The 13,769-nt window shown below is 53.0% G+C and overlaps 1 protein-coding gene across 1 annotated transcript in view; it reads right to left on the minus strand.

Moving 5' to 3' along the window:
• Window positions 1-13,769, minus strand: part of OTOF (otoferlin) — a 68,738-nt gene that overhangs the window by 19,657 nt on the left and 35,312 nt on the right. The window contains exons 14-25 of the mRNA XM_056486552.1: window positions 13,341-13,461; window positions 12,442-12,542; window positions 11,444-11,534; window positions 10,272-10,388; window positions 8,731-8,883; window positions 8,110-8,299; window positions 6,950-7,074; window positions 6,315-6,449; window positions 5,370-5,531; window positions 3,744-3,863; window positions 2,222-2,383; window positions 1,257-1,419 (exon numbers count right to left, since the gene is read on the minus strand). Of these exons, the coding sequence (XP_056342527.1) occupies window positions 1,257-1,419; window positions 2,222-2,383; window positions 3,744-3,863; window positions 5,370-5,531; window positions 6,315-6,449; window positions 6,950-7,074; window positions 8,110-8,299; window positions 8,731-8,883; window positions 10,272-10,388; window positions 11,444-11,534; window positions 12,442-12,542; window positions 13,341-13,461 (1,640 nt within the window). The remainder of the gene's footprint in view (window positions 1-1,256; window positions 1,420-2,221; window positions 2,384-3,743; window positions 3,864-5,369; window positions 5,532-6,314; window positions 6,450-6,949; window positions 7,075-8,109; window positions 8,300-8,730; window positions 8,884-10,271; window positions 10,389-11,443; window positions 11,535-12,441; window positions 12,543-13,340; window positions 13,462-13,769) is intronic.

A 13,769-nucleotide genomic window follows, 5' to 3' on the forward strand; every position in this document is an offset into this window, starting at 1 on the left:
CAGAGCCTTCAGCATTTTGGGACCAAAATCCCACCCAGAGCAAAGGAAGGTGGAGGATAAGCAGGAAGTGTCCAGAGGAGAAGAGGCAGAGAAGATTGTCCTGAAAGTCTCAGTTGGTTTGGACACAAACCCTGGCCCAGGTGGATGGAACCTTGGGAATCTTGCCCATCCTCCAGCTCCAAAACTGGGAGGAGAGGAATAATTCCCATGGCTCCCAAGCCCTTGGCTGCTGGGATGTGTGGGAAGTGGCTCTGGGATGGATTTTGCTGTGGGTGCTGATGGATTGGGGTGGATGGGGTTGGGAGGGGCCTGGATCTCTGCTCTTCATGGCCACCACAGGCACTGAGTGTGGCCAAATCCTGTCCCAGTCCTGAGGAACATTTGGGGACTTGGGTCCTGAAGCTGCAGAGATGTTGAAGCTTTCTTGCCTTACAGGAACTGGGGAGCAGGCAAGACTTGCAAACCACAGAGTCAAGAAGAAATTATGGATTTTACCCTGTGGCTCCTCACACCTGTGAGGAAACCACAGCAAAGGGCTCAGAGCCATGATTTGGGCTCAGAATTCTGTGTTCCAGCCAAGGGCTTGGAGGGAAGAGGAGATTCACCACTTGGAACCATCAAAGTGCTGAAGTTGCTGTTTTTCTTGGGATTCTAAATAAGGCTGGACACAAATCCAGAGGTTCTGTGGGTTAGCCAACCATCTCATGGTCCTCACAGCCTGTCCCACCTCCCTCTTCTCCCCAGGGTTCACAGAATCACAGAATCATTGGGTTGGAAATGACTTCCAAGATCATCAAGTCCAACCCACGCCCTAACACCTCAACTAAACCACAGCACCGAGTGCCACATCCAGTCTCTTTTTAAACACACCCAGGGCTGGTGACTTCACCACCTCCCCAGGCGAAGCATTCCAATACTTTAATATTCTTTCTGTGAAAAACTTCTTCCTAATATCCAACCCAAATCTCCCTTGAGACTATATCCTCTTGCTCTGTCAGTGCTGCCTGGAGAAAGAGACCAACCCCAGCTGACCACAGCCACTTTTCAAGGAGTTTTAGAGAGTGATAAGGTCACCCCTGAGTCTCCTTTTCTCCAGGCTGAACAACTCCAGCTCCCTCAGCCGTTCCTCACAGGGTTTGTGTTCCAAACCCCTCACCAGCACTCTGGAAGCACTCAAACACCTCAACGTCCTTCCTAAACTGAGGGGCCCCGAACTGGACACAGCACTCGAGGTCCCCCTGTCCCAGCCCTGGTACCTGCCATGTTCCACTGCTGGGCTTTCCTGTCGGGCGGGCGGTAGATGAATTTCCGCAGGGAGCTGACGGTGTGGGAGCCCACCAGGGTGTAGCGGCCGAAGGCTCGGCAGTCCACCACCCGAATGTTCAGGGGAGGGTGCAGCAGCTCGTTCTCTGGGAGGTCCTGGGGAGCAGAGGAGGGATGGGGTTCAAGGGCTGGGAGTGACTGGTTTGGTGGTTGGGAAGGGCAGAAGGGATTAGGAATGGGATGATGGTGGGAAGGGCAGAAGGGATTTGGAATGGGATGATGCTGGGAAGGGCAGTAGGATTAGGAATGGGATCATACTGGGAAGGACTGTAGGATTAGGAATAGGATCATGCTGGGAATGCTGGTAGGAATTAGGAATGGGATTGTGCTGGGAAGGGCAGTAGAGACCAGAACTGGGATCATGGTGGGAAAGGCAGTAAGGATTAGGAATGGGATCATGCTGGAAGGACTGTAGGATTAGAAATGGGATCATGCTGGGAATGCTGGTAGGGATTAGGAATGGGATCATGCTGGGAAGGACCGTAGGATTAGGAATAGGATCATGCTGGGAAGGACTGTAGGATTCGGAAGGGGATCATACTGGAAAGAGCAGCAGGGATTAGGAATAGGATCATGCTGGGAAGGGCAGAAGGAATTAGAAATGGGATCATACTGGGAAAGGCAGAAGGGATTAGGAAGGGGATCATGCTGGGAAGGGTAGTAGGGTTAGGAATGGGATTATACTAGGAAGCGCAGTAGGGACCAGAACTGGGATCATGCTGGAGGAAGAAGTCCAGAGCTGCTCCCCCAAAATGTGGCTTGGGAGCCCTCAGGTGAAGGAATGGTGTCCATGTGCTCTATTGCTTTGGGAAAACTGGAGTAAAGGGCTGGGAGCCATGGTGGGTTCCAGAAATTCCAGGTTCCAGATGAGGGATCAGAGGGAAGGGGCCGCACTCACCACCTCAAACCACTTGACCAAAGTGCTGAAGTTGGGGTTTTTCTTGTAGTTCTGGATCAGGGCAGACTGGACGCCCTTCCCGGCACACTCGATGTCCACACGGGGCCGGTCCACCTGGGCCAGGTTCACTCTCTTCAGGTCCCTGAGCCCCCAGAACAAGATCTAGGGCAGGAGGAGGAGGAGGAGGGAGCATGTGAATGTGAGAGGGATGATCCCTGGGAGCTGGTTCTCCATGGAGAGGGACCCCTCTGCTGATGTCATCACAGGGCAGTGGTGGATCCTTGAGGTATCTCCTCCTGACACCCTGCAGCCCAAGGTCTGCTGCCCTCGACATCCATTTTCCTACTTTTCTCCTTTCATGGCCTTTTCCTGCCCTGGGAACCCACAGAGCAGCTCTGTCCCCCTGTGGTGGCTCTGGATCCAGCACTGCCATCGCTTTATCCCAGTGGAATCAGTGTCACTGGGGAAACTTCCCTGTCCCTACCTGGCATGACAGATTGCCACCACCCAAAATTCCCCAAAATGGAGACTTTCCCCACCTCCTCATTCCCCACGGCTATACTAAAATTGTGAGGAACACAGCTCATTTATCACAACGCAAATATGTGGAGAAACTGGAGCCAAAATCCCTCTGGAGACCTGGCCAGCAGCACCTCACCTGAGCACAGACACCTTCACCCGGGGCTGAGACGTGCCCTGAACATCCCTGTGGGCATTGCCTGGGTCATGGATGTCCACCAGGACTTCCAAGGGACAGAGGCCCTCTTGGACACATCACGAACCATGGAATCATTTGGAAAAGTCCTCCAGGATCGAGTCCAACCTGTCACCAGTCCCCACATTGTCCCCAGCCCAGAGCACTGAGTGCCACGTCCAGAGCCCGACCCCCCTGGCTGTCCCCTCCTGGCAGGGAGTTGTGCAGAGCCACAAGGTCCCCCTGAGGCTCCTTTTCTCCAGGCTGAGCCCCTTTCCCAGCTCCCTCAGCCTCTCCTGGGGCTCCAGCCCCTTCCCCAGCTCTGTTCCCTTCCCTGGACACGCTGCAGCCCCTCCAGGGCTCTCCTGTCAGGAGGGGCCCAGAGCTGCCCCCAGCACTGGAGGTGTCCCAGCAGTGCCAGCACAGGGGACAGGCACTGCCCTGGGTTGTGCCTACAATATTTTGGATACAAAATCCCCCTTTAGACATCCATGGATACATGAGACGCATCCCATCCTCTTCGCCTGAGGTTGATGAGATACAGAACACCTGAGCTATGGGATTGCTCTGGGAGCAGATGATCCAGCTTTATGTCATCCCTAACATTCCCTGAGCTGCATCTCAGCCTGGGTGCTGCTCACTCACTGTCCTGCCCAAATTTGACAGCAAGGAATGATCCATTTCCCTGGTTTTTTAAGGATGCTGCAGGCTGGTTCCCAGTCCAGCCACCATGGACAGATCCTTGAGTCCCGGTTTCCTCCTGCCCTTCCAACACCCCCTGAGATGCTCTCCTGCCCCAGGGCAGGGACACACATGGACATTGGTTACCTCCACTCTGTATCTGCTCAGCACTGGCCGAATTCCCAGGGGCACGGGCAGGATGGGACCTCGGTCCATGTCCGTGGGGCCGTCGATTGGGGGCAGGTCTGATTTACCCCCAGGGCCGATCTGGAAGAGATGGATCACGGATTAGGATCTGCTCCTCTGAGCTGCTGGGAAGCAATTTTCGGTCCTCACAGTATTGTGGAACCCCAGACTGGTTTGGTTTTCAAAGATCAACTCATTCCAACTGCTGCCATGGGCAGGGATGAACTCCAGAAGGGGCTGGGCTGTGTCTCAGCTGGAGCTGGTCCCAGTTTTTGGATCAGGGCTGTCTCAAAGGGCTGAAAGCCATGGGCAGGTGCTTTGAAAAGAGGAAAACACAGGAGGCAGAAGATGCTGGGAATTCCTGTCCTTCCACACAGAACAGTGACTGGAGCAATCCAAACTTCTCATCCCACCAATGATTCCCATCCCAGGGCTGCTCCATCCTGGAACTGCATCTGCTGGGCTGTGTGTGAGGGAACGGAGATGTGGTCCCAGAGCTCAGCCCAGGAGCAGGTTTAAGGACCCATTTCCAGCCCAGGGCTTGGGAAAGATCAAGTACCCCATGTGAGCTATTCCCTTGGATGAGCACCTGCCCCGGCAGAAAAAGGAGATTGGAAAATGTTGGAACTCAAAATGCAGAGAAATCTCAAAACATTAGGCCTGTAAGCCAAAACTCAAAATTAATCGCAGGATTTGATTTGAAACCTTGCAGAAGCCTTCCAAACTTAGATGCTAGAAGCAAGAATGTGGATTTATAGTCAAAAGCAGAGACATGATAAATTGAGCAGAGAAAAGTTTAGTGTTTAGGGTTTAAGATATATTAAAAAAAAAAAAGTATTTACAAAAGTAACCAGAAGTTTTATAGTGCAGCACTGTAGGTTTGTGTGTGTGTCATGATGTAATTGGTTAAGAAGGCTCACAGTGGAGTATGAATCAATAAGATTAAATATCTTAGTATTGGGTTAGAAATATAAATATTCTTGCTGGCAGTGTATTGTTGGCTAATAAATCCTTAAAAGGTCCTGTAATCAGAAGTGCTGTGACTTCTGAGCCACGTGGTGAAGATCTGTGAGACAAACTCACTGTTCCTGCCTGTGTAGAAGACAAATAAACTGCACTTTCTAAAGCAACCCAGAGGTCCCGTCTCTGCTCCATGGGAAAAAATTCCCACCAAGGAAATGTGGTGTGGGAACAATAAACCCAATCAGAAAAACATTTCAGTGGATGGAATGTGAGGTGCAAAAGTGGAAAAATTTAACTCAGGTATTGCCCCGGACTGTGAATCATGGAATGGTTTGGGCTGGGAAGGACTTTAAAAACCATGGAATTCCAACCCTTTGCCGTGGGCAGGGACACCTTCCACCTTTCCAGGCCCCTCCAACCCAGCCATGGACCCTTCCAGGCATCGTTGATGAACAACAAGCGGTTGAACCATCCAAGAGAAACTACAAGGGTTCAGCAGACCAACGACCCGGTGAAGGGGCAGTTATTCCTGGTTATTCCCAGTTACCCAATTCTCCATAAATTAATCCCCTCTCCCTTCCAGCTTCCCTTCCAATTCTTCCCATCCCTTTGTCCAGCCGGCACCTGGAGCAGCTCGAAGGCGGCCAGCAGGTCCCCGGCTGTGGCGTTGCCGCGGTAGATCTGGTAATATTCCAGCTGTGGTGGGAAGCGCGGGGGGCAGTACTGCTCATCCGACATCTTCACCACAGGCTTGGCAAATGTCCGGCCCATGAAGTCGGCTTTTCCCTACAGAAAGAGCCCTTGGGATTCAAGATCCAACACAGGAATTCCAAAATTAGCCCCATGGTTCTCCCCAAGAGTACTTGGGGCTAGGAATCCAATATGAGAATTCCGAACTCAGCCCCGTGACTCTCCCCAGGATCCAACATGGGAATTCCAAATTTAGCCCCATGGTTCTCTCCAGGAACATTTGAGGTTGGGGATCCCACACAGGAATTCCAAAATTAGCTCCATGGTTCTCCCCAGGAGCACTTGGAGTTGGGCATCCAACATGGGAATTCCTAAATGAACCCTGCAGTTCTCCCCAGGAGCCCTTGGGATTAGGGATACAACATGGGAATTCCAAAATTAGCCCCGTGGTTCTCCTTGGGAGCACTTGGAGTGGAGGATCCAACATGGGAATTCCAAGATAAGCCCTGCGATTCTCCCCATTGTGGTCGGAATAGGAATGAGATCAGTGCTCTGGTCTTGGGATGCCAAAGCTCAGAGAAAACTTTCAGTCATGACTCCCTGAAGGAGGTCTGGGACAGCTGAAAGCTGGGACAGTGAGGAGGCCAGGGATGAGCAGTTTTCCCAAGTGGAAAGACTCCTTGGCCACAGCCTCTTTCTTCCCTCTCCCAAAATAAGATACATTGAGTCGGAGATTTAGAGTGGCAGAAGCTCCATGGGAGATGCAGAGGGACCATTTTCCAAGGATCAAGAAAAGAAACCTTCCCAAATCCTCCTCCTCCGAATCTGGAGAGATTCCAACATCCAAAACACACACAATTCCATGTGGGGTTTTCTCACCACGGTGTCCTGGTCGTAGATCTCGATGACGATGATGGGGGGGTCATCCCGCATCTCGTGAGCTTCCCCGTACAGCTCCACGTTGTCAAACACCAGGAGCTGGTCCCAGGTCGGGCAAAGGGTCTCGTTGAGAACCTGGGAAAATGGGAGAGATTCCTACTGCTCCAGGATCCTGGGAAAGGGTGGCAGGTGGGGCTGCTGTGCATTTTTGGGATCAGGGAGGTATTGGGAATCTCCCAGGGATTCCTCTGAGGAAAAATCCAACAGCAGAGGAGCAGAGCTGGATTATTCCCAGTGTCCTGGCTTCCTAAAGCTTGGGAACCGTAAGACAGGGAAGGGAAGACTTAAAAATCACTTTAATGTGACCCGGTTCTGCCTAAACCAGCAGAGAATCGCAAGGAATCCCAGAGAATCGAGGGGAATCACAGCCACCGGGGTGTGGGACATATTTTGGGAATGAGCTCCTCGGGAGAGATCTGGAAAAGTCAATGCCCAGTTCCAGAGCTGCTCTCCCACCACAGGAGACCAGGATCAGCCTAATCCTTGTTCATGGGATCTGTGCCATGGGAGAATGTGGAGCCTGTGGGGTCTGCCATCCCTGCATCCCTCCATCCCTGCATCCCGGGAATGCTCACCTCAGTGCACTGGCTCTGGGAGATGAAGAAGACCCGTGCGAAGGGATCCGAGAGGCCGCTGCTGTCGGCTGCGAACAAACTCCTGGCCTGGTACATGTGGGCTCGCAGCTGGAACACCTGTTTCTCTGGAAGAGGGAGGGAATGGGATGGGAATGGCTTGGGATGATCTCTGGGAGCCTGCCTTGGCTTGCAGAGCAGGATGTGACCAAAAGTTAAAACCAGGTGGGGCGGGGATAATTATCTCCGTGGGAGATATCTTCTGTTAATGGGCCATCTGTTAAAAACCAGCTGGGGCAGTGCTCTTTATCTTTTCCACAACCCATCCTTCCTCCAGGAGATATCTCCTGTTAATGGCCATTGAGTCCCAGGGCATGACTGATAAAATTCCATCATCCCACTGGGAGATGCTCCAGCCAGGGGAGGAGCCAAGCCTTTCCTACCCAGAGAAAAACTGAGATTTTGGACACCAAGGAACCTTCTTTCCACTGGATTCCAGAGGAAAACTGGACCTTTCCACATCATCCCTGGAGCTTCAGAGGAAACTGCACCTTCTCCAGGAGCACTGCTCCAGCTGAACCACATCTGCCCCTGCAGGAGGATGCAGCCACCATTGAATGGGACTGTGCCAACACCCTGACTGACTGACGGGTGTCAGCTTGGATTCTGACTCTGGCAGGGTTTTGTTGTTTTGGTTTTACTGTATTTTATTTTAATTTTTCCTAGTAAAAACTGTTATTCCAATTCCCAAATCTTTGCCTGAGAGCCCCTTAATTTCAAAATTATAATAATTTGGAGGGAGTGGTGTTACATTTTTCATTTCAAGAGAGGCTCCTGCCTTCCTTAGCAGTCTTTCAAACTGAGACAGAGACAATCCAAGGGACATCTCAGGAACCTGTTTTTGCTCATGGGTGAAGGATCTCAACTCAAAGCACGAATCCCAAATAGATAAGGATTTTCTTGGCATCCTGCTCGTTGTGTGAACAACGACAACTCTGAATAAGGCTGGGATGTGAGGGGACACAATTCCTACCCCCCAGCTCTCCTGGGACAACCAGAACAATTCCCCCTTAGCTCCTGGAAGTGCTTGGACGAGGGGGTTTCCAGCCAGGCCCTCTCTCCCTCCCGCCCTCTCCGTGCCCCATCCCATGGGAACTCCTTACTGGTGTACAGGAGGCTGATGGGTGGGAAGGAGGGCAGGTTTTGGCCTCGGGGGACTTTCTTCTCCTCGAACCCACAGGGGAGGCCGCTCAGGAAGTCCTTGCGCTGCTTGTTGAGGCCCAGCCACAGGTAGATCTCCATCTTGGCCTGGACTGTCCAGCCAGCAGGGCCAAACCCCCTCTTCCCAGGGAGCTGAGGAATGGAAGAGTCCACATGGATATCGGGAATATGGACAGAGCCCTCTTGGAGCACCCGACCCCTTTGGGACACTGTGCTGCTGTTCCTTAAACCCAAGGATCCTTTGGGACCGTGACACTGCTCTGGCTCATGCATTGTCCTCTCCCCACTGTGGTTTCCTTTTCCTAAGCCAGAAATTCTCTGGATTTCCAGCTGGATCAAACATCTCTTTCCAAAAACTTCCCAGTTACGGGACTGGATAAGGTCAGTCCAGTCTGTTCCTCCCTACAAACAGATTTCCACCCCTACTAGCAGAGTACGGATCATGTTTTTCCAATATTCAAGCCCCAGAAAAAAATGGATACAAAACTCTCATCCTCATCTCCCAAATTCCCTCCATTTCCCACCTCTTGGCTGCAGCTCCCCTGGGACAGAGGGATCCTCACCTTGAGGAAAACCGTCTTCACTTTGGCGCAGTCCTTGCCCATCTCCTCATCCACGATGGAGTACAGGAGGTCCTTGGAAGGGATGCGGGCGTAGGCGATGCGCTTGTTGTTGCTCATCATCCAGATGAAAACGTCGGGAATCGTGTGCTGGGGCTGGGAATGCCACAGGAGAGCCCTGTCAGTGCCCCAGCCCCGCCCACTGAGGCTGGTGGGGCTGGAGATCTGCTGGAGGCAAATCCAGCAGATTCCATGGAAGATGGATGTGCCTGTGGCCAAATTGGGGGCACTGGAATTGTTTGAGAGATTACCACTCTGAAAAAGCTGCTCAAAGCTAAGCCCATCAGAAAAGGATCTAGGAGTTATGTTGGTTAAAATTTAAAAAAAAATATAAGTTTGGGCATAGAAGAGACTGAAAGTTTTCCTTCTCTGCTCCTTCAGTGGTCTTGGGGCGGGGAGGGCAGTGTCCATTCCTTCATCCCTTTCTAGGGAAGAGGATCCCAATCTGGACAGGGACTGGGTTGGGTCAGGGCCAAGGAAGGCCTGGCTATAACCAGGGATGGATCTGGGAGCCTTCCATGGGGACTGGAAGCAGGAGGAGGAAGAGCTGCAGCTCCAGGGAGAGCAAAGAGCCCCCTGTGAGCCAGTCCTAAACTGGAAAAATGTCATGGAATCATTCTGGAGCCTTAAGGGCCTCCAAGAGAGCTGGAGAGGGACTGGGGACAAGGGACGGAGGGACAGGAGCCAGGGAATGGCTCCCACTGCCAGAGGGCAGGGCTGGGTGGGATCCTGGGCAGGAATTGTTCCCTGGCAGGGTGAGGAGGGTCTGGGCTGGAATCCCCAGAGCAGCTGTGGCTGCCCCTGGATCCCTGGCAGTGCCCAAGGCCAGGCTGGACACTGGGGCTTGGAGCACTCTGGGATGATAGAAGGTGCTGCGGTTGGAACTGGATGGTTTTAAAATCCCTTCCTGCCCAAACCAGTCTGGGATTTGATGTGTCACCTTCCAATTCTTGATTTCCCAGGGATCCACAGGATCCTTCCATGGCTGGGATTGGCTGAAACATCTCCAGCTCTGCTGCAGGAGGGCCCAGCTCTGTCCCTGCCTGGGAAACTCTTGAATTTCTTTTACATTGGCTCATTCCCACCCAGGAGTGCACAGGGAGTGCACAGGGATCATGGGCTTGGAATGGCTCCTTGCAGAGGGACCTCTCCTGCCCTTGGAGGTCTTCATCCATCCATCCATCCATCCTTGCATCCATCCATCCATCCATCCATGGATCCATGCATCATGCATCTGTCCATGGATCCATCCACCCATCCACAGACCCATCCATCTATGGGTACATCCCTCCATCCATCCATGGATACATCCATCTATCCATGGATCCCTCCATCCATCCCACCCTCCATGGATCCATCCCTCCACCCAACCATGCATCCATCCATGCATCCATCCATGCATCCATCCATCCCTCCATCCATCCCAGCCTTCAGTCTCCACGAGCTGCCCCAGCCGGAGCCCCCTCTGCCCGCCAGGGACCCACCTCATCCGCCAGGAACCGCAGCTTCTGCAGGAAGTTCTGCACCAGCTTCAGCTTGTCCTTCATGGTGTTCCTCTTGACCTGGGAGCGCAGGGCCGTGGCCTGCTGGGCCATGTTCTCCTGTGGGGACAGCCAGGACATTGGGACACAGCTCGGACACAGGAAAGGCTCCTCGACCCCACCAGGCTGGGGTGGAACCCTTCAGACACCCTTTGTTGACCTTGGCACGGGAGAGCCCCTGGGAGGGCTGAGACAGCCCAGGAGACGATGGCACCGCAAAGGTGTCACCTGAGAGTGGAGAATTTTGGGGTGGCTTCAGGAAGGAGCCTCTCCTGCTGTCACCAGCACCTGACCCTTGGGGCTTCCAGGTGAATGTGTGGAATTTAACAATTCCTGGCTCTTGAGGATGCAGCTGGACACTGAAGTTGGTGTCCTTGGCTGTGCCAGCTGGACAAGCCACTGGCTACTTGTCCATCTGCACTGCACATCCTTGGCAAGGAGCAGGGCCACCACCCCCAAACCTCTGTCCCTGGAGCAGCTCTGCTTTGCAGGGTTCCCAAAATCACCCCAAACCTCTGTCCCTGGAGCAGCTCTGCCTTGAGGAGTTCCCAAAATCACCCCTAACCTCTGTCCCTGGAAAAGCTCTGCCTTGAGGGGTTCCCAAAATCACCCCAAACCTCTGTCCCTGGTAAAGCTCTGCTCTGTGAGGTTCCCAAAATCACCCCCAAACCTCTGTCCCGGGACAGCTCTGCCCTGTGGGGTTTCCAAAATTCCCCTTTCCAGCTCCTCTGTGTTCCCAAATGTCTTTCCAGAGTCTGGTGGAGGGGACACAGCAGAGGTTTGTGACAAGCGACCCAAGTGACACCAGGGACTCGGGTGAGACCCGAGCAGGCTTTGGGCTCCTCTGCTCAGAATTAAACCCCAAACCCTCGACCCACAGGGAAACCAGCCTGTCCATGGACCAAATTCCAGCCCCTGCTCAGGAATCCTCGTCCACTCTTCCCAAGGCTTCCCTGAACAACCCGTGCCATCCTCCCAGGGAGCAATTCCTGCCCAGGATCCCACCCAGCCCTGCCCTCTGGCAGTGGGAGCCATTCCCTGTGTCCTGTCCCTCCATCCTTGTTCCCAGTCCCTCCCAGCTCTCCCGGAGCCCCTTCAGACCCGATCCCGCTCACCAGCTCCCGCATGCAGGATTTGAGCCTCTCCCGGTCCAGCCTCGTGCGGGACGAGTGGTGCTGGTCCTTGTCAGCCAAGGTCAGGAAGCGCCTGCGGGAAAAGGGTGATTCCCATGGGAACACTTCCCAGGGAGCTCCCTGGAGGAAATTTCCAAAAATTTTCAACAAAACCGTGGGCCAGATGCCGGTTCACACTGCGGGCTCAGAGCAAGGAAGGGACAGGAGGTGTCATCAGGTGCCACCAGCCTGCGGTGGCCACAGGACTGAGGTTTTCACCCCTGCTTTGGGGTGTTCGGGGTGCAGATGGAAACATCCCGAACTCCCAACCCAAGGCAAAAGATCCAGCATTGTGCCAGTGTCATGGAATGTTGTCCCATTAAAGTACATATTATATTATTGGCTTTTCACAAATACTGAAATGAATGCTATATTCATAATGTTGGGAAACTTTGAATATAGTTTCTTTTAGTTCTGCTATTAACAAAACTCAGAAATAGTAGTGTGATAAATATATGTTTTTCTTGGACTACAGCATGGTGATGTAAAAAGCTTTTGTTCATGTAACTTATTCAGAGAATGGTAAAGAAAAAAATAAAATAAATAAAATAATAAAAAAAAAAAAAATCAGGAAATTCTCCATATTTTTGGATCATTGGTGACAGACACCAGAACCCCAGGGAAGGAATTTATTGATCTTCAGTTGTCAGGGAGTCCCGACAGGATGCAGAGGTTGGGGTGTTTGCGATTTTGAATAATGCACGAAGATCTATGAATATGCAACATGTTGATGCATTTAACGAAGTGTTTTCTGAGCTAGTGTGTGCTTTGGCTGGATGTCAAGCATCCAGCCATTGTAACCTTTTGCTTTATTGTTTGTCTCTTATTGTCTCTCTCTCTTTTTTTTTTTTTTTTTTTTTTTTTTTTTGATTAAACCTTTTTAAATTCCGAGGAAGGCGAGCCCCGTTTTGGCGGTGCCGCCCTGCCCGAGGGTCACTCACAGGCAGCCGCTGCTCAGCTCCTCCAGGACCCCTCGGAGCCGCCGCTCCGGGTGCGGCTTCTCCGTCTTGATCATCTCCTGCACGTCGTTGAGCCCCTCCTCCTGCAGTGAAAATGGGACAGCGTGAGGGGTGGGGGGCTGGGGAACCCCCTAATCCAACCCCACACCCAGGGAATTCCGGCTGCTTCCCTGGAACACGTCCAGGGACCCAGCTCTGGGCGCTGGGAATGGCTCTGGTGCCCTCAAAGAACCAGCTGGAGTTTGGGAGATCCAAACCCTCTTGGAGGAACATTCCAGGGGGACCCTTCCCAGATCCTGCTGTGACCCTGCCAATGTGGAGCTCTCCTGAGGGCTCGCTGGGAGTGAGCTGAGACTTAATCGTAAAATCACGGAATGTTTTGGGTGGGAATCATTGAATTCCAACTCCACTGCCACGGGTGGGGACACATCCACTGCCCCAGGTTGATCCAAACCCCATCCCTTGGAGCCTGTGCACTTCCCCACCCTCACAGGGAAGAATTCCATCCCAATATCCTGCCTAAATCTCCTGTTTTCCAGTTTGCACCCATTCCCTGTGTCCTGTCCCTCCATTCCTTGTCCCCAGTCCCCCTCCAGCTCTCCTGGAGCTTCTTTAGGCTCTGGAAGGGGCTCTGAGCTCTCCCTGGAGCTTTCCTTTCCCTACATGAGTGCTTCACTCCTCTCTCTCAGGTGACAAAGCCTCTGCACCCCTGCTCCCTTTTGTGGGAACATCTGGATCTGACCCACAGAACTCTCAAGGAACTGCCGGAATTTGGGGAATTTCCCCCTTTCCAGGCACAGCTCTGCACCCCCTGGATGTGGCTGTGCCCCGTGCCCCAGCTGTGTCCCCCACCCCTCCCTGCCCGTCCCTTCCCCCCTGACCAGCTTGTCGGCGATCTTGTCCATGATGTTGGCGTTGTAGAGCCGGCGCCGCTGGTCCTGCCACCAGCTCCGGATGTAGATGCAGGGCTTCTTCTCCAGGTAGGGCAGGTGGAAGTAATTCCTGCAAGAGGAGGCAGGAGAGGTGCTCCGTGGGGGTGACAGTTCTGGCCTGGAACAGCCTCCATCCCATCCCATTGTCCCGTCCCATTGTCCCATCCCATCCCATCCCATCCCATTATCCCATCCCATCCCATTGTCCCATCCCATCGTCCCATCCCATCCCTCTCCTGGGAGGCAATGCCATGGTGGAAAGGGGGATGCAGGAGCTCAGGAGTGAGAGGGAGGCAGCTTCAGCTGCATCCTGCAGTGTCAGAATTCAAAATGCAGGGAAATCTCAAAACATCAGGCCTGTGAGCCAAAACTCAAACA

Source organism: Oenanthe melanoleuca, chromosome 3 (genome assembly GCF_029582105.1).
Source record: "Oenanthe melanoleuca isolate GR-GAL-2019-014 chromosome 3, OMel1.0, whole genome shotgun sequence".
Classification (NCBI taxonomy): Eukaryota; Metazoa; Chordata; class Aves; order Passeriformes; family Muscicapidae; genus Oenanthe; species Oenanthe melanoleuca.